This window comes from Silurus meridionalis, chromosome 24, assembly GCF_014805685.1.
Source record: "Silurus meridionalis isolate SWU-2019-XX chromosome 24, ASM1480568v1, whole genome shotgun sequence".
Lineage (NCBI taxonomy): Eukaryota > Metazoa > Chordata > Actinopteri > Siluriformes > Siluridae > Silurus > Silurus meridionalis.
Genome location: NC_060907.1, coordinates 12,941,057 through 12,964,726, shown reverse-complemented (window position 1 = coordinate 12,964,726; position 23,670 = coordinate 12,941,057). Strand labels below are relative to the sequence as shown.

The following is a 23,670-nucleotide window of genomic DNA, read 5'->3' as shown; positions in this document are numbered from 1 at the left end:
ACCTGCATATCTTCCCTCACCACATCCATAAACCTCTTCCTTGGTCTTCTTTTCATCCTTCCTGGTGCCTCCATCCTCAACAATCTCCTACCGATATACCCCATGTCCCTCCGTTGCACATGTCCAAACCATCTCAATCTCGCCTCTCTCACCTTGTCTCCAAAACGTCCTACATATGCTGTCCCTCTAATAAACTCATTTCTAATCCTGTCCATCCTCATCACTCCTAATGAAAAACCTCAACATCTTCACCTCTTGTCTTTTACTCAGTGCCACTGTCTCTAAACCATACAACATCGCAGGTCTCACCACAGTCCTATAAACTTTCCCTTTCACTCTTGCAGATACTCTTCTTCCACAAATCACTCCTGCTATCACTCTTCTCCACCCACTCCACCCTGCCTGCACTCTTTTCTTCACTTCTCTAACACACTCTCCATTACTCTGCACCGTTGACCCCAGGCACTTAAACTCTATATTTACTATAGGACTCCTACATTATATGTCAAAATGTTGAACATATGACCAACCTTAGAAGAAGTCTTTATTTCCACATTTATTTTTCACATTACACACAGTAAAATTAGTTTTTTCACATATCCAAACTTGTTAGGAAACTAGGCTGAGAGCACAGAGTGAGCCATGGTACAACACCATGAGAACCATGCTCAGGAGCACAGAGTCAGCCACGATACAACACCCTGAAAATAATGCTCAGGAGCACAGAGCCAGCCATGATACAACACCATGAGGAACAGAGTCAGCCATGGTACAACACCCTGAAGACCATGCTTAGGAGCAGAGAGTCAGCCATGGTACAACACCATGAGGACCATGCTCAGGGACACAGCAGTGGCAGCTGACAGTGCTGCAGATTGAACTCCTGACTTTCTGTTCAGTAATTCAGTTCCTCTTTTTTTAGTGATTCGAAACCGAAACGTAAAAGGACATAATGATATATTTTACCATTGTGTGTTTTAAAACCTTTGGTAATAGTGTGTAGGAGGGTTTTATATATATATATATATATATATATATATATATATATATATATATATATATATATATATATATATATATGTAAGTTATGTGTCTAGGAGATATAATATACATGGGTTTTGTATGTGCAAAAGGCACAAATACTAATCTACAGACAAAAATCTATCAGATCTATAAATAGTAAATAAATAAACAAATTATTATTATTATTATTATTATTATTTCAAGATCTGATGTAAACCCACTTTATTGATAACCCAAAGATCTGGCAACCCAGTTAGATTTAGATATGGTAGGCGCTGTGTATGTATGTGTGTGAGAGAGATGTGGGGGAAAGCCCCGCCCACCACAACGTCATTGGTTAACTTCAGCTAATGAACAGCGGAATGGCTACAAAGCCGCTGTTACATTCACACACGGCAGTAGTTGTAAGTCAGCAGACAGGCTGTCGGGGTCTAACACAAAAACACACAAAAACACACAACTCATTCTTCTTGGTTAAAAAAAAAGCGCTGAGGTTACTCAGGTTTTCAGCAAACCAATGTCTTTCCAGTGAATGTGTGCAGTCAAAATAGATTTCCGGTCTTAAAAATAAACTCATACACAACCCAGTGCTCACATCAGTGTGTCCATATTGTATCCCGGAATCAAAAAAAACAATACTAGACATGTTCGGTTATTAAAACGCGTTTCAGTCTGTTGATCATCACAGACTTGACACTGCTCGTCCCTCTTTTTTCTTTCTCCTGCGTTAGCGCATGCGCATTAACACCCAGACTGTTCCCCCAAGTGTTTGAAACTACCCGGAGGATCTCCACGCTGGGATCAAGTAATGCGACACGGACATTTCCACTCCTAAAAGGACTGCCAGTTTAATATTTCATTCCGGATTGTTTGTTTATCGCGCTGATTGCTTTGGATCTATGTATTAAGCCTTTACGGTTTTTTTTTCCGGGATTGAAGTTTATATCGGATGCTTGTAGTAGGGCGGTTGTGCAGTGCGTTGTCCTGAGGATAATCTCCTCGCGCGTGTACGAATGCGTTTCGTGTAGCCGTTTCATGGACCCTTTCGGAGAATCTGAAGTGATCCGTGGGAGATAAAAATGTTAAACACGGCCAGCTGGGATCCTCTGCAGGTTACTAACTATGTAGCGGAATATCTGGACTTGGTCGAATCGCTGCCGTTCGACCTACAAAGAAACGTGTCTCTGATGAGAGAGATCGACTCTAAATATCAAGGTAATGTGCTCTTGTTTTTATTTATTCTCGCTGTATAATCTGTGTTTTTTGGGATGTGAACAGATTTTTCCTTTGTGCACAAATCGCGTTTTGTGTGTGTGTGTGTGTGTGTGTGTTGAGATTGAAGTGCTGAGTGAACACAATGGGGTTCATGTACAGTTTCGCTGCTCCATTAGAAACGGTTATAACACATTCCTATTGATTTTTTTTCTCTTGTACATTTGGTGGAGATGAATATGACCATCACGAGTTTCTTTCCATCGTCAGTGATTTTATTTATATAAATATTTATATATCCATACACACAACCACGTCTCGATTATGATTGGGGAAATGGCGATTTTACTCAGTCTCCGGTGTTCACTTTGTTTTCTCGACACAATCGTCGATTTGATTGGAGAATTTGTTGAGGAAATTGCGACAGATTCGTCTAAAGGTTAATCCTGCCAGTGTTTCAGATGTAATCTCAGCTGTCATTGTGTTTATCATTTGATCAACCGAGCACTTTGAAATTCCGACACTGATACACAAATGTACAAAACACAAATGTTTCTAGTATTCAAACTATACGGGGACTTGACCGGCTGTACCTCACTTAATCATCCCCAGTCTTTTTGTGTACTGTATGTTGTTTGGATCGACCGAGCGGTGAACACAAGTAATCACGTTTCTCGTCTCATACCGGATATGAAAACGGTTTCTTCAACTTTTCTTTTGTTAACTCCCGACTTTCTCAATATACACTAGATCACCCTACATTCCCGATTATTTTTTCCCATTTTAAAGCTACGTGCGTCAGCTGCTCCGATACTGTTATATAGAAATGAGCACGAAACCTACGCTACAGATTTTTATTTGCACAGTCCTCAAACTCCGCCCACCCCCGCATCTGATTGGCTAACGTATCTCCCTCAGCGCGTGTTTGTCATGCGTAGGACGCCGTCTATTGGTTTTAAGTCTCGTCAATAACTTTGTTGCTCCGCCGATTCCGGATGCAGCAGGTCGACTTCGTGATCAACGATTGGTTCCGTAACGTTCAAGAAGGTGGGACTAGGGAGGAGATGCCCTCCTGTGATTGGCTGCACGCTAATATGCTGGTGGGCGGGTCGATTTGTGTTTATGCCGAGGTTTTTTTTTTTTTTTTGGGGTGGCTAAGTTCTTCGTTTAAAGTTCAATGTCATGTTGGGGCCGAGCTTGTGTTTCCCTACCAGAACTATATTTAACAATGAAAAATATTTTACTTGCTGCAGTAGCTGTCATGATGTAAACATTGTCATTGACATCTTGCTTTGCTTACCAAATTATTAAATCACCTCTCAACTTAAAGAAATTTAGATCTAACTTTTAATGGTGAATCTGTTATGCATGTTTGTTGCAGAGATCCTCAAAGAGCTGGATGAAGCATACCAGAAGCACAAGCAGGAGGAGGACCCTGTTCAGAGACGCCGCCTTTTGCATTGCATCCAGCGTGCACTGATCCGCAGCCAGGAATTGGGAGATGAGAAGATTCAGCTTGCTGGGCAGATGGTGGAGTTGGTGGAGAACCGCAGCCGGCAAGTGGATGCTTTCGCAGAGCTTCTAGAAGCCCAGCACGAGCCCCATGACACAGCCTCTGTGACGGCCGTCATAACCGGCAAGAGGCGTGAGGAAGAAAAACGCAGAGAAGAGACCCCAAGTTCGGTCGAAAGAATGGCAAGTGCCAGCAAGCGCTCCAGGCGGCAGAAAAACAACAGCAACGAGAACCGGGAGATGATTCATAACGACCGTGATGAAGTGACCAGAGAGAAACGGGCCAAGACATCCAAGAAGAAGAAGAGATCCAAAGCAAAACAGGAGAGGGAGGCTTCACCAGCTGACTTGCCCATCGATCCCAATGAGCCCACGTATTGTCTGTGCGAGCAGGTTTCCTACGGGGAGATGATCGGCTGTGACAACGATGAGTGTCCCATTGAGTGGTTCCATTTTTCCTGTGTTGGTCTCAATCATAAGCCCAAGGGCAAGTGGTATTGCCCAAAGTGTAGGGGGGACACAGAAAAAACCATGGACAAAGCTTTGGAAAAATCCAAAAAGGAGAGGGTATATAACAGGTAGCCATGTACCTGTTGAACTGTATATCACAAACTGTGTTGAACTGTCAACGTTTCTATTTATTTTTTATATTTGTTTAATGCTAGGAAGAAGTTCTTTGTCAATTTGTCACCTCACTCTACATTTTAGAATAATTTACTACCAAACAGCACTAAAAGGACTTAAACTCGAACCTCTTGAGTTTAAGTTTGCTTAATGTGGGAGTAATGTTCTCAGAAGTATTTGACCTTTATTTGTTTTGTTGTTACTTGAACAGTATGAGTGAAAGATGTATTTTATGAAGGTGCTCACAGCATGTGGTTATGATGTGCTAAGTGTTTAAGTAGAAATGTCCTAATTGGTAATAAATGATGTATAAAAGTCTGTTTGAACTTTTTACTTTCTATTTAGGAAAATAACCAGATGAATTAGAGTTTCTATTACAGGTCAGGTCACATGATTTACTACTAGATATCCCCCCCATACACACACAAATCAGCTTCAACAGTCAAAGCACATCAACGTCAAAGTGTATTCTTACAATATGGTACATGACACACAGGTTAACAACACACATCATGGAATATAAAATCACACATCCAGGCGTGTAACAGCACGATACAGCATAATTGTGTGACGGGTCAGTTCCAAGCCAGGCACGGTCAAATGCAACAACGTTAGGCCAGTACCATGTCAGTCCATGGAATTTGACTCCACTTCTTAAAAAAAAAAGCCCCTTGAATAGAATATTGTTTACTCCAGGTTCCCATGGCAAAAGGCCAGTGTATTTGGTTACGTATTGGACAGTGAGGCCATATGGTCATTAGGACAGCGCAAGTCCTCCAAAGGAGGAGAATACGGGTTGAGTGGGGCGAGGAAGCGGATTAAAGTGCATTCGAGCTCTATATAGGATGGAGCGAGTGACAGAAAGAAAAAGAGAGAGGACAAAAGGAGGCAGGTAGAACGAGATGCGTCACGATTTACTCGGTTAAATTATAACCACAAATCTTGCAGGTCAACTGTCTCTCCAACTCTGCTCAACGATGGCTGACACACGCTTCTCATATTCGCGTTTGTTTTCCTGGTAAAGCTGGGCTGCTTGGCTGTTTGCTGGACTGTTTGGATTGGGTTCATCAAGTAAGGACTGTAAACAGAAGCAAAATCAGACAGCATGAATAATAAAGTTATATATGGGGGTATGTGTGTGTGTGTGTATGTATGTATGTGAATAAGATGTTATATGGACATTTGCAGTCATATTTGGTCCGTTAACTTTTGGTTGTTACCACGGATTTGGATGCACGCAATTGCATGGGATTGTCTGTAGATGCAATAGCATTACATTTTCCCCTTCACTTGAAATAGGAGACACAAACCTGTTCCAGCATGACAAAAAGTCAGCTCCATGAACACGTTGTTCACATGGGCTGGAGTGGAAGATCTATAGTGTGTCTGTGTATATATATATATATATATATATATATATATACATACATACATACATATACACACACACACACACACACTTCTAAGAGTAAACAATCTCCTTAATAAAATACTCTAAATGATTTACCTGGATTGAGGTGAGAATTGATGAAACGTCATAAGTCGGACTCCAGCGATTTTGTAGAATATCGAGGCATATGCTTCCGTCTGCGTAAACTGAAATGTCACGCACAGAGAGCGTAGTTAGTATCATTCCGGAAAGCTTGCCTTTTCTCTTTAAACGAAAAACCCGAATAGCCTAAATTAGAAAAAAAAAGGACTTTACCGTTAGGATGAAACATCTTAGAGGTGAACCGGACTGTAGGTGGTTTATTAGGGTATTCCTCAGTGAACTCGACGGTCAACTTAAATGTGCCTGTAGAGAAAAAAAATACCTGTGAAGCGATGACATGGGATGTGTGGTATTAGTAATGCTGTTGGTCAGAAAGCTGTTTAACTTAGATGGTATTTCCAGGGTTATGCTGAATATTGGATTCTGGATCGTCAATACATGAATACTGCATGCTATAACAATAATAATAATATAATTATAATATAGGATGGATGCTTACCATCTTCAAAGGGTGTGCCTTCTGGTCTGCAAAGCAAACAAGTGAAATGACAAGCAGACAGAATGAGCATTGACTTCATGACAGATGCACCTGACCAAAACTGATCAGGCTTCAAATCTATGGTTAAGCATTAAAATAAATATTTCAGAAAGAAAGCAGAAGAACAGGCCTGGTTCCTGTCAATGAGCTTCTCTGAGTGATCTGGTTGCTCAGAGATTATTTGCTTACCCAAATATAACCGCGTTCCACACCATGATATTATTCTCTGATGGGGCACCGCTTACACCGGCAGGGGGATCCTCTTGAAGTCTGATTTAACAACAAAAACACATCAGTGTTCGTGTAAGATTAAATACTCATGACATTAGACACTGAAGTCATACAAATTTGTCTGGAAGTCTAAATCGCTAGAATGACGTTTGACTTCAGACGTCAAACTTAAGGCGGATGTGGAAAAAAAAAGAGAAAAATCAACTCGAATTCAGGCTATAGGTGTCCCCAATAGGGCATTTGTTTTATATTACTTCACATTTCGATGAATAAATCATATATATTCACAAAATAAGTATTTATATTCGAATCCTAACACGGTAACAAGCCTACAGGCGACTGTCGTAAACACCATTAGTTTCCCCTGATCAGCTTTTTTATCACCTTTTAAAATCCCTCATGAGCCTTCTTCGGGCCGGAGTAGACATCCTAACTGGCAGACGACAAAAATGTTATGACAAAAAAACCTCAGCTTAAGACCAGGGAAAAAATTAAAAATAACTAACGTAAACACTTAAAGTGCACGTACACGTCGGCCGCTGTACGGCAACTAATGTTCAGAAATCTGTTGTGGGGATTTCAAGGCGGAATCACATATCGTACAATGTTGTGTGGGGGAGGAGTTTAACGTGTTTATTCGTAGCGTCTTTTGTACACACCTAAAGTGAGCAAATATTTGTTTCTTACTTGAGTTAAAATATATCTACCTAACTTTCGTTTGAACAGATTATAATTTTTATACACTATGACATAAACTCGTTATGCGCTTATTGGACACCCCTATAAATGTAAAAATGGTCTGTCCGAAAATGTAGGCGGAGTTTGGATGACGCAGTAAAGGTCGACGTGTGTGTCCGGACATATGAGCCCGAGCTCAGAAATAGTATTCTAATCAAATTTCACCTTTTGTTTACTCGTAGGTTGAGAAACCTGTGTACGTCTATTTTCTAATGTTTATATATATATATATATATATATATATATATATATATATATATATATATATATATATATATATACATACACACACACACACACATATATATATATATATATAATGTGTGTGTGTGTATGTATATATATATATATATATATATATATATATATATATATATATATATATATATACACACACACACACACACACATTATATATATATATAATGTGTGTGTGTGTGTGTGTGTATATATATATATATATATATATATATATATATATATATATATATATATATATATATACACACACACACACATTATATATATATATATATATATATATATATATATATATATATATATATATATATATATATAAAATGATGATAAAGGATGTGCCTAAACTCTAAATTAGTGTTCATTAATTGATCATGATCAGCTTCCTTTTTGCAATAATTAAACAAATTCCTTAGCTGAACTCGAAAACATGCACAACACAGCATCACTAATCATAACGGACTAAAAGTGTTCAACACTTTGCACTTGTATCAGTAAACACTCCACCACACAAATCACATTTACACTTCACATTGCAAGTTGCAAGTCTTATGTGATTTAGTTCGTACTACTACACATCATTTTTATTAGAAGATAAAGCAGAAATGCAATTATGCAATAGTTTCAGCACAAGCATCAGTACTCCAGATTATTTGCTTTAGCCTCTTATCATTCTAATAAAAGTAGAAGTGTCCAAACTTTTTCCTATCAAGGGCCAAACATAATTGAGGGCAGTGGCCTAAAAGTAAATGTTGCATAAATGTTCTGGCCACAGTGCTTTGAAAAAACTGAAGCTGTCTTGTTTCATAACTATGGCAAACATTTTATTCTTTCAAATCAATAATTCCCTCTTATCTATGTGCCACTGCCCTGCTCAGTGCCTAATCAGATGGTCATTGTCACAAAGAATGCTGTACCTGTACCCTGTAAGTACACATATACAATACAAAAAGCCTAATTTATTTACATTTCTTAATTAATTTAAAAAATTTTACATCTTAAAATAAATATATGTTAAATTAGAAATGAAGATCTGTCACAATGGCATTTCTCCCATAATTTTACATCACATGGCATAGAAGGCCAAATCAAAGGTCACCATGAGAACTAGTTTGGTCATCTCTGTAATAGATTAGTGTGAGCAGGCTTCTTTTCGCTTATAAAAAGAGGATTATTTGGTTTTTAAGTGAAATCAAGAGTGAAAGAGTGTAATTCAAAGATAGATTAAAAACAACCCACCAAAATACTACTATACAAATCAATTGAAAAATCAAGATGTGGAAGAAATGAGAGGAACACCTTCATTCTCAAACCATTTTATGTCACAACACAAAAGATCAAAGGATCGTCCGGGAAAAAAACTCCATACTTTTACAGTGAAATTCACTTTTACATAATTCTTTCAACTCAACTTCTCAAGAAAACTAGAAAAAGGAGATTGCTCCAAACATTGCATAATGCTAGTGCCAAAAACTACTTAAGGGAAAATAATTTGCACAAACCCCCCACAAACATATCAATGGAAAAATCATGAAACCCCACTATTATTTTTAAAATAGGTCTTTCAACTTCTGTGGTGAGAAAGGGGAAAAAATACCCATTGCTGAATGTACCACAGTAAACTACAAACTATCTACTCAATGATCATCAGTTATTTATTATTCAAACATACCATAAAATAAAGTGTTCACAAAAATTCAGGTTCAAAAACACAAATACTCCTTTGGTACAAAGGTTTTTCCATACAACAAAAAACTCCTTTACTGTGGAGCAAAGTCAGGGTAAACTGGTTAAGGTTTAAGGTGACTGGGTGGCTCTTTGCACCCACTTTTATATAAACAGAAGGGCTCTAATCCCTTCATGATCCATGAAACAGCTGCATGGCATTTAACACCTCTTGGTTGTAGTGCTGCTCAAGCTTTACAGTTGTAATGTGCTCTTGGCGAGTACCAGCTTCATCCAGGTCTTCAGCAGTGTCCCCAAAGCCGTGGTAGTGGCCATAGTGCAGATGGTCACTGAAGTCTGATGAGAACGTGGCCCACAAGGGCCTGTGAGACATGCAGGCGCTGGGGCTGCCGCTAAGGTGCAGGGAGCCGCACATGTTGCTGCCCAGCTCGAGCGTGTCAAGCTGGTGTGGGTGGCAATGGCCATTTCTCTCAAAGCTCTTCTGTTGTGTGTGGCCATTGCTTAAGCCTGTTGCTATTTCTATGGTGCCATCTGTCATTCAAAACAAAACATGGGGTCAGAGAGAGACAGACGGGGGAAATGAGTGAAGATGTGAAGCACAGCAGGGGAGTTTTGTGGAATACCTACTCAAATATAAACAACTGTCTAGTGTGTACAGAGTGTTTACACTTCAAATAGATGAATCCTGCATTTGTGAAACAGTCTCAATTGACCAGAGATCACAAAATTATTCAAGCAATAGAACCTAAAATGTCAAATGACCAAAACAGGCACTTTTAAAAAAAACTAAGAGCGATATTCAAAAGCAGTAAATGAAATCAATACGATTCTGCATGTGTAACACAAACATGGCTTTCACAATCCTATCCTCAGTATAATAAGGTTCTATCTGATATTTCAGTAAAAAATAAAAAGTCAACCACACTTTGTATTTTGCTATAAAGTCAAAATCAAATCGAAACAATGCTCCAAATTTACAAAAAATAACTTTTTTTCTGGTGCTATAAAAAAATGATGTACTGTACATACAATACACAAAGACACAAGTAAATGCACCATAACTTATTGCATCCCATTCATATTTAAATATAAGTCACAATAAAATCATCCTGCTCAAATATCTTTAGTTCAGTTTATCAATTCATATGAATCAACACTTAAAGTATCAGACCAGAGCAGAAGTTTTAGCTCAAAAACATATTCAGCAGGACTGATCTCCGTCAACTGTAATTACTGGTATAAATGAATATAATTTTTTTCAGCACAGTGGAAACTTAATATTTAAGCTAACATCAGATTACATGCAATATGCTTAAGAAATTAATCTATTTCTGCTAGGAGCATCAGATAGCACCTTACAATACTAAGTCATGAAATGTTAAGCATGGTAAATTATGAGCACCCCAAAAATGTGTAAATCAAAACTAATATACAAAACCTAGCCTAAGCTACAGGGGTTATAGTATATCTGTTATGAAAAAATTACAGGTAGGCATAAGAGTTTGTACACTGGCAAGGAGCAGGCTCCATAATGTGTAAGGTGGGAGAACGACTGTCGATTGCAAAACTGTCCACATGATGCTCATTGTCAGTAGGCAAAGGTGGAAAAGGTCCAGTCGCACCTGATTTGTTGTCTGTGGAGGATTCTACATGCATACTTTCAATATCCTCCTCCATAGCACTAATAGTCTTCAAAGGAAAATCCATGCCTAAAGGAGGAACATTCAAAAAAGAGGTCAAATCAAATCATCTGAAATTTGCAATACAGTGGGGAGTAAATATCTAACACTTATAAAGACTTACAGTCAATTTTAGCTTTTTTGACACCATTTGGCTGTGAGCAATCATGGAGTCTCTTCCGATTGGTTGCACCATTCAGGAGACTCCGCCCTTGAATGTACGTGAGGTCAGTTCCATTATGGCCAAACCCGTTTATGTGCTTGAGTTGATTCTCCGCATTGGACAGGAGCTGAGCACAGTCCCGGAAGCCTTGTGCACGGGCCAGGTCGGCCGCAGTAAACCCGTTTGTGTTCCTTAATCTGCACAGCAAAGAAAGATAATAAATACGACAGTCTACAATGATGAAAAACAATGTCTAATCAGCAGGAAAAAATTATTTCAATTGATCATGATCATGAGTAAAGTAATGCCTATATTGTCCCTTTTACTTCAACTTTTTTCTTCCCAATTTAGGGCGTTATACTAAATACACACTACAAAGTGAAAGTATATGGATCTGAACATCATCTTATATTTTTTACTTTAAAATTTTTTCAGAACTCATTTTGGGCATGCTAATGGCAAACATTTGGCATCAAGTGCGAGTCCAATTAGAGTTTAAAAGTTAATGTATTTATTGTTTTTTTTTTTACTTCATTAGTTTTAATAATGCAGACAAACACTTTAAAGGCAACACAGTTAAATTAAACAATACATATACGGTATGTCCATATAAACAAGTCCATTTGCAGTGTGTAATTTACAAAAATATAAAGAACTCTTGGATGAACCAACCCATTCAAAATGATCTTTTAAAAAATATACAATGGCTAGCAATCTAGTATTAGCTAATTAAACTGCTTACTAAAATAAGTGGGCTGAATGCCGGAGATGTGTTTAAAACAAAAATATAAATTCATTTTTGGGGTTTAAAGAATAAAAAGTTTCTAAGAAAATAAGAATATTATTAACAATATCAAAATGTTTCATTAGAACAATGAGATTATTCCAATTATAAACAATATAAAGCAATTAACAATTTCCCAAGTGATTTTATTTTTACTACCGATTAGACAAGACAGCGTTCTTTTAGTTGATGCCTCAAAACTTATCAAATAAATAAAAAAATAATGGTTTTAACAAACTTCATTTAATTACTGAATGGAACATTTTTACAAAATAAATAAATAAATGTAATTATGGCATTTCACAAGACCAGTTGAAATGCGGGTGGGTTCATCCATGAACATAATGTTACTCCTAGACTGTCCCTCAACCACTACAACATCCATGAACATAAACAATTTGGGACAAGTCCTGAGAACAACAAAAGACAGAGTTAAACAGTTTTCACACAAACAAAATAAAATAAAAAGACATGACTGGCTTGCCCTTTAAAAAACCTACCTATAATCCCCAAGCATAAATAAAAAGTGTAAATGCTTCCAAGTGCATTAGTTTCAGTCATATTTGCTGAGATATTAAATAAATAAATTAAATATAAATCTATTTATTTTATTTAAAAAAATATTTCTTAACAATGCCAGACAATGGTTTGTGAGGTTGTAATGAAAGGAAACACAAATGGAACCAAATAAAGAATATTGAACATTGGCTACAGAGATATAGAGATCAATATATAGTAAAAACTAACAAACAAACACCACACACAATAATGCATTGTGTGCCTAGCTGTGATAGTTTTGCTCCATCATTTTATATTATGTTATGTATACTCTACATTTTCTGGACAATAATTTGCTTATATAAAAGACTTTACACCTGGTGTTCTGTCTGCATTGTTCTACAAGTAACAGGTACCTTTAAAATCACTTCTGTAGAGTATTGAGACTCCTACAAATATGTTTAAAATGTTGCTTTGTACTGACACTGCATTTTAAGCGTTATCAGTCAGCTACCTGTCATTAAGGATTTTTTATAAATGATTCATTACATGAAGTTTAATGCAGACATCCTGTAATCCACTTTATAAGTATGTGTTTTAGTGCAACGCTCTGTAGATTCTAAACTAAAACTATTATATACATATCTCATATTCTTACATTAAGTGGGGGGGGGACCCCCACATTGCTCCACTACTTGGGTCATTTGTGGTGGATTTGTTAGTTCAGAATTTTGAAATATGTTGGATAGATAGATTTGACACAAACACATTTATTTGAAATAAATAGTGATGCTGAATACTGGCTACCCCCCAACTAAGCCCATTACAACACCACCACCACTCTGTCTTAATCCTGTTTCCATCACTTAAGTCATTGTCTGGCATTGAAAAGTTCAAATATATAAGCCATCTATTTATCGAAAGCTTTTTATGGAATATCAGGCTTTATTACATAAAAATTTTAATATATCTGCCCAAGGAAGCATTTGTTTTCATCAATCCTGAAATGCTTTGCTTTGTGAGTCTAAGCATACTACTAGTAGTATATTCATGCTAATATCTACATAACCACCTGTAAGATGTTTTAATATAATTTCAAATAAACTACTACTCGAGTCTTTCCTGTAAACTGAAAAGAAAAAAAAAACATTGATAAATAATAACAAAAAAGCTGATACTGTCTAAGCAAAGCATGCATGTCTAAACAATACTATCATTAATGATTGCCTAAAATCAAAACCAATCACCGCAAGAAATACCTCGACAGTTTGCCAGTGTGTAGATACTGAAGGAAGCGATAGTGAGAACACTCATTGCCACAACTGTAAGGGTGTTCGCTGATGCACGTGTGGCAGATTCAGCAGTTTTTGGAATGCTTCCCCCCTTTTCTGGGCTTTACTTGAGAAAATCAAGTCATGTTCAATTTCAATGGCTGCAAAACATTGAGATGTGTAGGGGTTTTCCTTCTCTGTAATGTTTCACAATGTAGCTTCAACAAGTTTGTTTGGTTTTTTTGAACATGCTACTTTCAAACAAATTAAAGCAAAATCATTTCATACAAGTCAAACTCAAAAAGATTCAACACTGAAACATACATTTATTTCTAGGAAGAACAAAAACACTTGCATATTTGCGTTTACAAAACCTAAATTGCTGAACCAGACTAATCTTTCTAACTAGATGACCGGCATTTTGTGTCAGTCAGAGAGCATATAATTATAATAATCCAGAAACCTTGAGGGCTGAAAGCTCAAAGAGATTTGTATGATTAATGAATGTAGTGGTGGCCAGTTTGAATTGTATTAGGCAATATGAAGTACTGCTGCTAAGACTATTTTCTAAATCTGGTTTAATAATGAACTTATGATCATTCAAATGGAGTTTCATCCTTCCATTATTTATCAGTAGTTTCCTTTATGGATCGCTAGATTTTCATGAACCTGTCACAAAAAGATTCAGATGAACTGAATTAAATATTAATTGTCTTTACAAAGCTTTATTTTCAATATTACCTTCAGCATCAAGGCAATCATCTGTTAATTAACTGATAATGAAACTACAGAACAATTTTTAAAAATTATCAAAACTTTTACATGCTAGACCTCAACTGTTGTGGCTACATCTTATATTCAAATGATGACTGCCAGAACAAAATATTATTCATACTTTTTGCTCAAAAAATGCAAAAACTCTTAAACTATGTTCAAGTTTAATTGTTCTCCTTCTAACCTTATATTGACAAATGAATCAATGACAAAAATTTTATTCAAGTGACCCTGGTTAACCTCTGCCATAAAGGTGCTTAGAGTATGCACTACAGGTGTAAGGATATTTCATTCAATATTTTTGTGATACTACAAAAGAGAAACAGGTTTCCATTTCCCAGGTCAATTTTTAGTGGTGTAATCTCAAATATGATGAGCTATTGGGCAAAGTGTAACATGTTTTGGGGAACCATGTCCTTAATATTTAATGTAGGTAATGTAGATAATTTTTTTTAATGATTAGTGTTATTCTGCTAAATTATAAGCTAAGTTTTAAAAGGAATAAATTCAAATATTATATCTCATGTAGTTTACATTCAAATGCTATATTTTAACTTGCAGCAGCAGTTCATTCAGCCAGTCTGAACTACATTCATGTGGAACCGAAATATTGACCTTTTTTCAGAGGGGGAAAAAAAAGCAGCAAACATTCCAGCTTACATTGTGCAAAAATCCTATTATGACTTTTGTTTCATTTACACATATGTAAAAATAACTTTTTTATTGTTAGCTTATCCAAATTGGTTAACTGAGTTCAAGATTGAGTTTAACTGTTCCAATTTATGGACACAAAAAAATCCTTCTTTAACAACAATTTACTGATTAAAATGATTGAAATATTTGAATTATTTTACATTGTCGTGCAAAGTATAATCCTTCATAATAATTTCAAAATTCTTGATATTACAATTCAGTTAGAAGTCTGTAATTCTAGAAATCCAATAAACCACCACAACAATTCTTGAAATCTTTTAACCTATGTGCTAATATAGTGTTATATATTTATTCATTAAGGATTAAGGGTTGGTTCAATTGCATATGGACCAAATGACTTGAATGATTTAAATGCAAAAGACTTGTAAAATAATTACTAAATTTTTATGAAGATTCATCAAAAATTCCTGTGAAACATTTCTATTAAACTAATTGACTGCTATTTGATTAAACTGAACAATCAATTAGTAATTAATTATCATGTTTACTGTTACTTTTGGTATTCTATATAAAGAAATAATTTTATGATACATACTTTATATTTTATAATGTCCAAAGTGGCTTTATTCATCTTTGATGACACTCATGGCATTCTCTAATCAGATTCACAAGGTTGTCCCCTGGAATAGTTTTCTAGTCTCCTGTGGTCCTTGTTAAGCGTTCATTTGTGACATTTCTTGTATTCTTAACGTTGTTTAGGCCATTAGTTGTCTAGTGCAGAGGAAGAGGTGAGTACAGTTGTGCTGCAACTACCGCACAATTTCATATTATGGCAAGAAACACTCAATTAAGTGAAGAGAAAAGACAGTCAATCATTAATTAAATGAAGGTCAGTCAATCTGAAAAATCTCAAGGAGAAGTCTCCAAAACAATCAAATTCTATGATGAAACAGGCTCTCCTAAGGACTGTTTCAGAAAAGAAAGACCAAGAGCTACCTCTGCTGCAGATGATACGTTTATTTGAATTACCAGTCTCAGAAAGTGCTGATTATAAATGCTTTTGAGTTCAAGTGTCAGACATATTTCAACATCCACTGTTCAGAGGAGACTGCATGAGTCGGGTCTTTGTGGTCGAATTGTGACAAAGAAACCAGCAGAAGAGATTTGCTTGGACCAAGAAAACTGTCTTTTGGTTACAAGTCCAAATTTAAGATTTGTGGTTCTAACCAAGAGGGTGAATGGACAGCTCCTGAATGTGTGGTTCCCACTGTGAAGCATAGAGGAGGAAGTGTGATGGTGTGGGGTTGCTTTGCTTTCCACATTGTTCATGATTTAGAAAAAATCCAGGCCACACTTAAATAGCATGGCTACCACAGCATTCTGCAGCCACATGCCCTCACCTGGTTTGCAATTAGTCTGACCATAATTTGTTTTCCAACAGGACAATGACGCAAACACACCTCTAAGAGCTATTTGTTCAAGAAGGAGAGTGATGGATTGCTGCATCAGATGACCTGGCCTCCATAATTACTGAATCTAAATCCAGTCAAGATAGTTTGGGATGAGCTGGACCGGAGTGTGAAGAAAAAGGAGCAGACAACCACTCAAAACTTCTGGGAACTCCTCAAGATTGTTGGAAAACTATTCCAGGTGACTAACTCATTATGCTAACTGAGAGAATGCCAAGCGTATTCAAAGCTGTCATCTAAGCAAAAGGTGACTACTTTGAAGAATTGGAAATATAAAACATTCTGGGTAAGCTATTTTTTTGTTCAAAACATAATGCTATGCGTGTTCTTTAATAGTCTCATTTTGTCTTAATGTCTTAGTCTTAATCATATTACTATTCATGTAACATTCCATAATACAGGAAGTCCTCATTGTAAATTGTATGAAAGCTATTTTAAAAAGCACAATGGATGGAAATGTCTGCTTACGAGGTTCAAATATGTTAGATATTTTTGTGTTCTGTCAACACAATTTTTGCTAATGGTTATTAGTCTAGTAAAATGTTTTAACTAAGTAAAATCCCTTAAAAATATAAGGGAATATATATAAAGACCACCAAAAATCCCACAATGAGCTTTCCTCTCTTCAAGTGCAGATTTTAGCAGCAAACACACAACACACTTATCTATTGCCTTAACCCCTATACAATTACATTACTTACTGAACAAATGCACAATCCTTTTTATGCCTACTGTCTTTAGACAATTCAGTGGATCTATGTGGTGAAAATACTATAAAAGACTTCTATAACTACAATCCATTATGTCTGCGATCTAAGGTTGCTTAGGGTTTGCTTTATTGATTAACCAACTGGGAATTACAAGATGTGATTGGACTGGCAAGTAATTTTAAAGGCAGCATTAAGTCACACACTGGAAGTGTGACATGAAACAAAACAAATATAAATGGCATAATTTGTTGGATTACTTATCACAAGACTTCATTTTAATATAAATCAAATCCAACTAAGAGTAAGTCAGCCTTAAATATCCGTTCATAAAAATATGCTGGAATATTGTATATCTACCATGATTGCATTATAAAAATTGCTCTCATTTGAAATTTTGCCCACTTGCCAAGTCTTCGTTATTGAATAACAGAAAGAACACCACTACAATGGCATAAAAAAAGTTAGTTACGTAGTATCTAAGATTAGCCATTTGATTGCTGAAGGGTGCGAGTCTCATATTTGCATATTTAAACAACTGTATAGGAAATAAATAGACATTGTGCATTTGTTTTTGGCCTAAAAGAAATATGACTTTAAGGGCCCATGAAAGAACTTAGTCAATGTATGAGGTTAAAACAAATGTTTAAAAAAGGGAAATCCACCAAAAAAAGCCCAACCTGTTTAAGTCAATGACATCTTAATGAAAAAACGAATGGCAGCAAATTCAGTCATTTTGCTATGCAAATTTCCATATAATGAAAAGAGCCAGGATCAATCTAAAAACAATATACTGTATTACCATATCGGAGTATGGGTTTAACAGCTATTTAAAATGATTTGTCTTTGAAAAAGGCTCTTAAAGTTACATGCAATGCATAATGTATGTAACAAGGCTACTGTGCACTGAAAACATTATCATGTGGTTGATTATCAAGTGTTTGGAGAAATACAAGGCATTCTGCACCATTTGGGGTTTTTATATGGAGAAATTCAGTGGTATAGGTCAATATTTTTGATGGATATCCCTTCAAGACAGTGTTTCATGGTTAAGAAAAGAAGTTTAACAATGAAAGAAGCAGCATAGAATAACTCACTCTGGTTTTGCACCTGAGAACAACAGGGCATTGATACAATCCATGCTACCTGCCCTTGCAGCTTTATGAATGGGGGCTTCACCCATATAATCCTGAAACGACACACACACACATGCGTTTAATTGAAATATGCAAACCAATGCCATTTTTTAATCACACAAACCACTTTTTATGGCTACACTACTCGATTAAGGTGCAGCGGAATTAGTACTGCATTAAAGGAACCATTAAATGGAGAGTGAAAAGGCACAAACCTAGTGGCAATTTACTTTCAGACTAGGCTATGATAAAGGTAACTCTCACTTAGTGCAGCTGGCTGAGGTAGAACAAAGCCTAAACAGAACTTTAATCCTACCAATATTGGGCATATATATCTTATCCTACAATCAAAATCACATTTAATCAGTTTCTTGTGCTTTCTATTAGGGCCCCATTTTACGAGAAACAAGGCAGAGGGCTGTGTGATGCTCTAGTGACATTTCAAGTGTTTAAGAAACTAAGGCAAAGTTAAGCTTTCAAAAGACTGGATGGATTGAACGCCCTCTAGAGGCAAGGAAAATACTGGTTGCTCTGTACCCACAGTAGAATGTAGGTCAAAGCAGACAATTACAACAGGGACACTCACAGCTGGAGCATTCAGCTCTGAGCAACCTCATCACTATGCTGGGATGTGCCCTCTTCATTTTTTAGCCTGATCATAGTCTTTTCTTGCTTGTTATTAAGACTTTTAGCAATATATCCCTGTATCATATGAGGACATCTACTGTTTTGATATTCGTTAAAAGTCAGTGGACACCATTTTTGGAATGACCTGCTTAAAACTAATCAAGCTGTTGTAGGAAGAGCTTGAGCAAACAATTTGAGGGAGATGTCCAATGTTAAACCTCTGGAATGTCTCACAAGATGCACAGCAGACAAATCATCTCTGAGGAATGCAAATAATAATTATACTCCAAGTTAGACTTGTTAGACTGTGTCTTTTAACATACACGCAGTTAAATTGTTTAGCTGTCTTCACAACTATTTAATTATTTTCAGACTTGGGTTTAACAGCAATTGAAGGTTAATCAGGATCAGAACAATCAAAAATAAAGAAGCCCATATCTTGCTAAAAATATTTTCTTCATATAAGAATGGTCATGGCATACTTAGGCATTATTGCTCCAGAGCAGATATATATATATATATATATATATATATATATATATATATATATATATATATATATATATATATATATATATATACACACACACACACACACACACAACACAGTGAACAGGCCATAAATAACAGATTATAAAGAAGACATATTTACCTTAAAACATGTCACCTAGCTCACTAACTCTCTCACATCGATTTATACATTCATATTTTAAGTGCTTATGTTTGTATAAATATTTATATAGCCTATTCACTCTGTTTTCACAACCATTCTTTAGCATTTTGTTTTTCATGCATGATTCTAGGCGAATATCTCCTAAAGTATTATCAAGCGGTCAGTCAAGGTCAGGCCAGGATGATCCTGCACAAGAGGATTTGCACTGAATAAATGAAGGGAGAATTTGCAGGAGAGCAAGCAGGTATATGGTTAGGCAAAATATCACTGATTTTAGCATAGCAAGTGTTGCAAGAAAAAACATGACAAATTACTTAATGAAAACTGACCATTACCACCATGATTTCCTTAAATTCAGAAAACCCCACAAATTTTTGATTAAACTGTCATTATGCCTTAAAAAGAGGGCTATGTTTATTTATTTAAGATTGCATATGAAATCATTCGTCATGAATTTTACACAAAAATCATTATTAGTAAATCTGCATTTGTATCACATGACAGGAGTGTCACCATGCATCTCCTTTTAAGATTTAATTTGGCGAGACCATAAAATTAAAGCTAAAACATGCTAATTCTTTCACGCTATTAATTTCTTTTTCAATTTCAGTCCGGAAAGTATTTTTGACAACTCTTGAGTAGTTGAGTGCCCCAAAACAAGCAAAGTAACTATTATATGGCAAGTGAAAGCTTTAAGACTAAATTGTGTTTATTCAATGACAAAAATATCCACCAGAGTGTGAAAACTGTCCAGCATTAATACACCACTCATATGATAATGCACTTACCTGTCTGTTGATGTCAGCACCAGCTTGAAGGAGCCACACAAGGCACTCTGGGTGTCCTCCAAATGCAGCGATATGTGCCGGAGTTTGTGAAAAGCGTGTTGTCATAGCGTTCACCTCAGAGCCCACCTGTACCAACCGCAACACACACTCCAGCTGTAGCAGATAAACAAGAGACAGACAATTAGAGACAATGTTGTGCAGTAAAGATGACAACCAAAGCTCTTAGACAGGCAATACAATCTTTTCAAATCTAGCCTATATGCCAACATTCATTTTAATTCATTTTTTTTTTTGTGTAGCTCTTTTAACAATGTCCAAAAAGCAGCTTTACATAAATAAACAGGTTATAAAATATGTATTAATATGTTAATGCATATAAATTGAACCCTTACAAGTTTATACCTAATAAACAAGCCAGTGACAACAATAGCAAGGAAAAACTCAGAGATGGTATGAGGAAGAAATCTTGAGAAAAACCAGGGAAACCCATCCTTATCTGGGTGGCACCGAATGTCCATTAATTACAGTTCCATCATTTTACTGTTCATGCAAATGGCAGTCCTAAGCCACTGTAGAAGACTGTTTATAATAAATTACAATCCAAATACATCCTCATGGTCCTTGAGTTGCTCAGTGTCCACATGGATCTTTAGGCTGGATCTTTAGGCTGTTTGTGTGTTTATCTTCTGCAAAGTGTGGCCTCTAATTTCAGCTAACTTCAGAGATAGGGTGTCGGGATGAATCGAGCGGATACGAAAAAAGAAGAAAGGGACAGGATACTGGTCACTGGTAATTCTCTTGGTTTAACAAACAGAAAAAGAATTCATTCACCTTCTAATACCTTATGCAATGTATCTCAATACTGCAATTAGAGCATGAACTTCTCATTTTAAAGCCTACCACCTTTGTTATATAGCTCTTAAAGGTCAAATTTGTAGGCAGATTAGAAAATGTATATGACATAAACACACATGTGAACACAATGACAGAACTAAGCCAGATAAAGCACAGGCAGAAGATGACAGCAATCCACTGGTTGTCTATAACAGCATTTATTATACCGTCAACTTACAAGGAATCTTTGCCTTTATTCTGACAAAAAAAATACAATATCCAAATTACGTTCCCTAGTGGGGTAACAAAATTCATGAACACAACATAATTCTGGACATGGTGTAAATTTCCCATTAAACATAATATTTAAAACAAAGCCTTACTATTTAGGCTTGTTTCTTGTTTTCAGCTGTTTGGACATCCTATCCCTGCAAGTCTTAGTGACTCACTGCTTTCAGTCTGACATTCAGGCGCAAACTTTCCAACAGCTGGAACATTTTCATTTCGGAAAAAACACACAAGTTCTGCCATGAGTGAGTGGATCCTTGAACACACTACAGCAGCCATGTTAATGGAAGCAGCTGGCTTGCATTCTTACTAGGATCAAGAACCATTACATTATATGAGGAGTAAATGTGAATACCAGAGTGCGATGAAGTGTTCAAGTGCTTCATGTTATACTGAATCTAAAATCAAGTCACGTTTTACACCACTATTTTGCCTGGACCCGGTTCAGGGAGTTCCTGTGGAAACTTCCGTTATGGATGAGGCTATAAATAGCTACCAGCCACAAACGACCGTTTTTTTTGTTTGTTTTTTTAATTATTATTCACGTGAGTGCCGCATTTAAAAAAAACGGGCACAACCACTTACATGAATCTTTCTTAATACAGTTAGTGTATTATAATACGTATTTTCCTATATATTTTTTATTGTTTTTATAATTGAATGGGAGAATTGCGAACACAAAAAGTGTTTATAATGACAGCGTCATATACATTTGTCGCCCCTTCCAAACAATGGTTTTGGCGGGTCGCGTTTTATTGGCTTTCGGTCAACCAATCAATGAAGTGCTTTAGTCCGCGCGCTCGGTCGCGAGCTCGTGAGCATGCGCACACTCACTAACTATAACGACGCTAGGTTTTCTTGGCAGCTGTCTTCAATCCGCGTTTATTAACAGGATATGTGGTTCCAGTTTACACCAATCAGTGATATATGAAAGACATCCTAAATAACGAGAATATTGTCCTGTTCAAAGTCCCACTAAAACGCAATGTCACCTTGCAACATCTAACACTAATCTGACCTAAATGTCACCAACTCTACACATTTTTGTTCACAGCCTTATATACATTATCGCCCAGTCACCCGGATGCTATTGACAGGTACAGAACAGGACAGGCGACTACCTTTCCGAAATGTGCCGCCCAGTGAATGGGAGTCCAGCCGTAGAAGGAGTCCTCCGCCTGGAGCTGCTCTCGGTCGCCGGGGCGCTGCAGCAGGGAGCTAAGCGCGCGCACGTCTCCGTCCCTGCAGGCGCGGTGCAACGGGAAGCGCGCGCTCAGCACCTCGTCGTTAGAGAATCCCAACTCGATGCCCACCGACATGCTTTCCACAACTAACACTGCTCTTTCTAATGCCGGGGAGGGAGAGAAAAAAATAAAACGATATATATTTGTTATATATATTTTTCCCCCCCGAGCACACTGTACAAAACTGCGACGCGCGCGCCTGCTCAGACAACAAAAGACAACCGCGCGCACTCTGAAACTTGAGCAGGTTACACAGAAGTCCCGGAGCGGATTGTGTGGATTGGGGGGGAGGAACAAAAACCAAACAAGGATTATAAGGTCCCGGAATCGGATTTAAACGCCTACCAAATGACAAAAAAGGAAAGATTTATTTACTCACAAATTAATAAATATAAATAAAAAAAGTTTGCAAGTCACTAACACCATACCTTAAAACTCATATAATGCCTCTGGGATTTCTATTAACTCATATACTAACAAGTTCAATACAAATGTTGCATGGCAATAACACATGCAAGGTGAAAAAAAGAAAATGCAAAAAAAAAAACCACAATGTCCCTAAGATTTGGTGATTCTCAGCTGTCCCTTGGTGTTATTAAAAGCAAAATAACATATGGTTGGGGCGGGATCCAAAATAGTTTTGAATATATCCTTATTAGTCAATAATAATAAAAACCAACAAAAAAAAACATTGAAATGATTAATATCTATGTTTAACTTTGTGGTCTCCAATGGTTTAGATCAGGGGTCACCAACCTTTTTGAAAC

At 36.7% G+C, this 23,670-nt stretch overlaps 3 protein-coding genes across 4 annotated transcripts; 1 reads left to right on the top strand and 2 right to left on the bottom strand.

The window, feature by feature from the left end:
- The first annotated feature begins 1,263 nt into the window (after positions 1 to 1,263).
- Positions 1,264 to 4,689, top strand: LOC124377850 (inhibitor of growth protein 1-like). The gene is made up of 2 exons (XM_046837168.1): positions 1,264 to 2,238; positions 3,617 to 4,689. The coding sequence occupies exons 1-2, from the start codon at positions 2,103 to 2,105 to the stop codon at positions 4,327 to 4,329; spliced, it is 849 nt and encodes a 282-aa protein (XP_046693124.1). The 5' UTR covers positions 1,264 to 2,102; the 3' UTR covers positions 4,330 to 4,689.
- Positions 4,690 to 4,813: 124 nt separating this feature from the next.
- On the bottom strand, positions 4,814 to 7,203 carry LOC124377851 (ubiquitin-conjugating enzyme E2 A-like). Of its 2 annotated transcripts, XM_046837169.1 has the most exons (6): positions 7,017 to 7,203; positions 6,591 to 6,671; positions 6,363 to 6,388; positions 6,077 to 6,166; positions 5,879 to 5,967; positions 4,814 to 5,449 (listed from the first exon to the last, which is right to left on the bottom strand). In XM_046837169.1, the coding sequence occupies exons 1-6, from the start codon at positions 7,058 to 7,060 to the stop codon at positions 5,321 to 5,323; spliced, it is 459 nt and encodes a 152-aa protein (XP_046693125.1). In that variant the 5' UTR covers positions 7,061 to 7,203; the 3' UTR covers positions 4,814 to 5,320. The 2 variants fall into 2 exon arrangements, with proteins under 2 accessions (XP_046693125.1, XP_046693127.1); XM_046837171.1 differs by lacking the exon at positions 7,017 to 7,203 and having other exon boundaries at positions 6,363 to 6,479.
- Positions 7,204 to 8,928: 1,725 nt separating this feature from the next.
- Positions 8,929 to 23,251, bottom strand: ankrd10a (ankyrin repeat domain 10a). Its single transcript, XM_046837167.1, has 6 exons — positions 22,781 to 23,251; positions 20,538 to 20,690; positions 18,411 to 18,502; positions 11,118 to 11,353; positions 10,937 to 11,023; positions 8,929 to 9,845 (listed from the first exon to the last, which is right to left on the bottom strand). The coding sequence occupies exons 1-6, from the start codon at positions 22,976 to 22,978 to the stop codon at positions 9,487 to 9,489; spliced, it is 1,125 nt and encodes a 374-aa protein (XP_046693123.1). The 5' UTR covers positions 22,979 to 23,251; the 3' UTR covers positions 8,929 to 9,486.
- Between the last annotated feature and the right edge of the window lie 419 nt (positions 23,252 to 23,670).

What these genes read in the sequence shown, in the direction of transcription:
- LOC124377850 (XM_046837168.1), top strand. Translation starts at nt 2,103, where the DNA reads ATGTTAAACACGGCCAGCTGGGATCCTCTGCAGGTTACTAACTATGTA. An exon ending in GATCGACTCTAAATATCAAG is followed by an intron (nt 2,239 to 3,616) that starts GTAATGTGCTCT and finishes TGTTTGTTGCAG; the next exon opens with AGATCCTCAAAGAGCTGGAT.
- LOC124377851 (XM_046837169.1), bottom strand. Translation starts at nt 7,060, where the DNA reads ATGTCTACTCCGGCCCGAAGAAGGCTCATGAGGGATTTTAAAAG. An exon ending in CTCATGAGGGATTTTAAAAG is followed by an intron (nt 6,672 to 7,016) that starts GTGATAAAAAAG and finishes TTGTTAAATCAG; the next exon opens with ACTTCAAGAGGATCCCCCTG. An exon ending in TAAGATGTTTCATCCTAACG is followed by an intron (nt 5,968 to 6,076) that starts GTAAAGTCCTTT and finishes GTGACATTTCAG; the next exon opens with TTTACGCAGACGGAAGCATA.
- ankrd10a (XM_046837167.1), bottom strand. Translation starts at nt 22,978, where the DNA reads ATGTCGGTGGGCATCGAGTTGGGATTCTCTAACGACGAGGTGCTGAGC. An exon ending in GTGCTGACATCAACAGACAG is followed by an intron (nt 18,503 to 20,537) that starts GTAAGTGCATTA and finishes GTGTCGTTTCAG; the next exon opens with GATTATATGGGTGAAGCCCC. An exon ending in CAAAAAAGCTAAAATTGACT is followed by an intron (nt 11,024 to 11,117) that starts GTAAGTCTTTAT and finishes TTCCTCCTTTAG; the next exon opens with GCATGGATTTTCCTTTGAAG.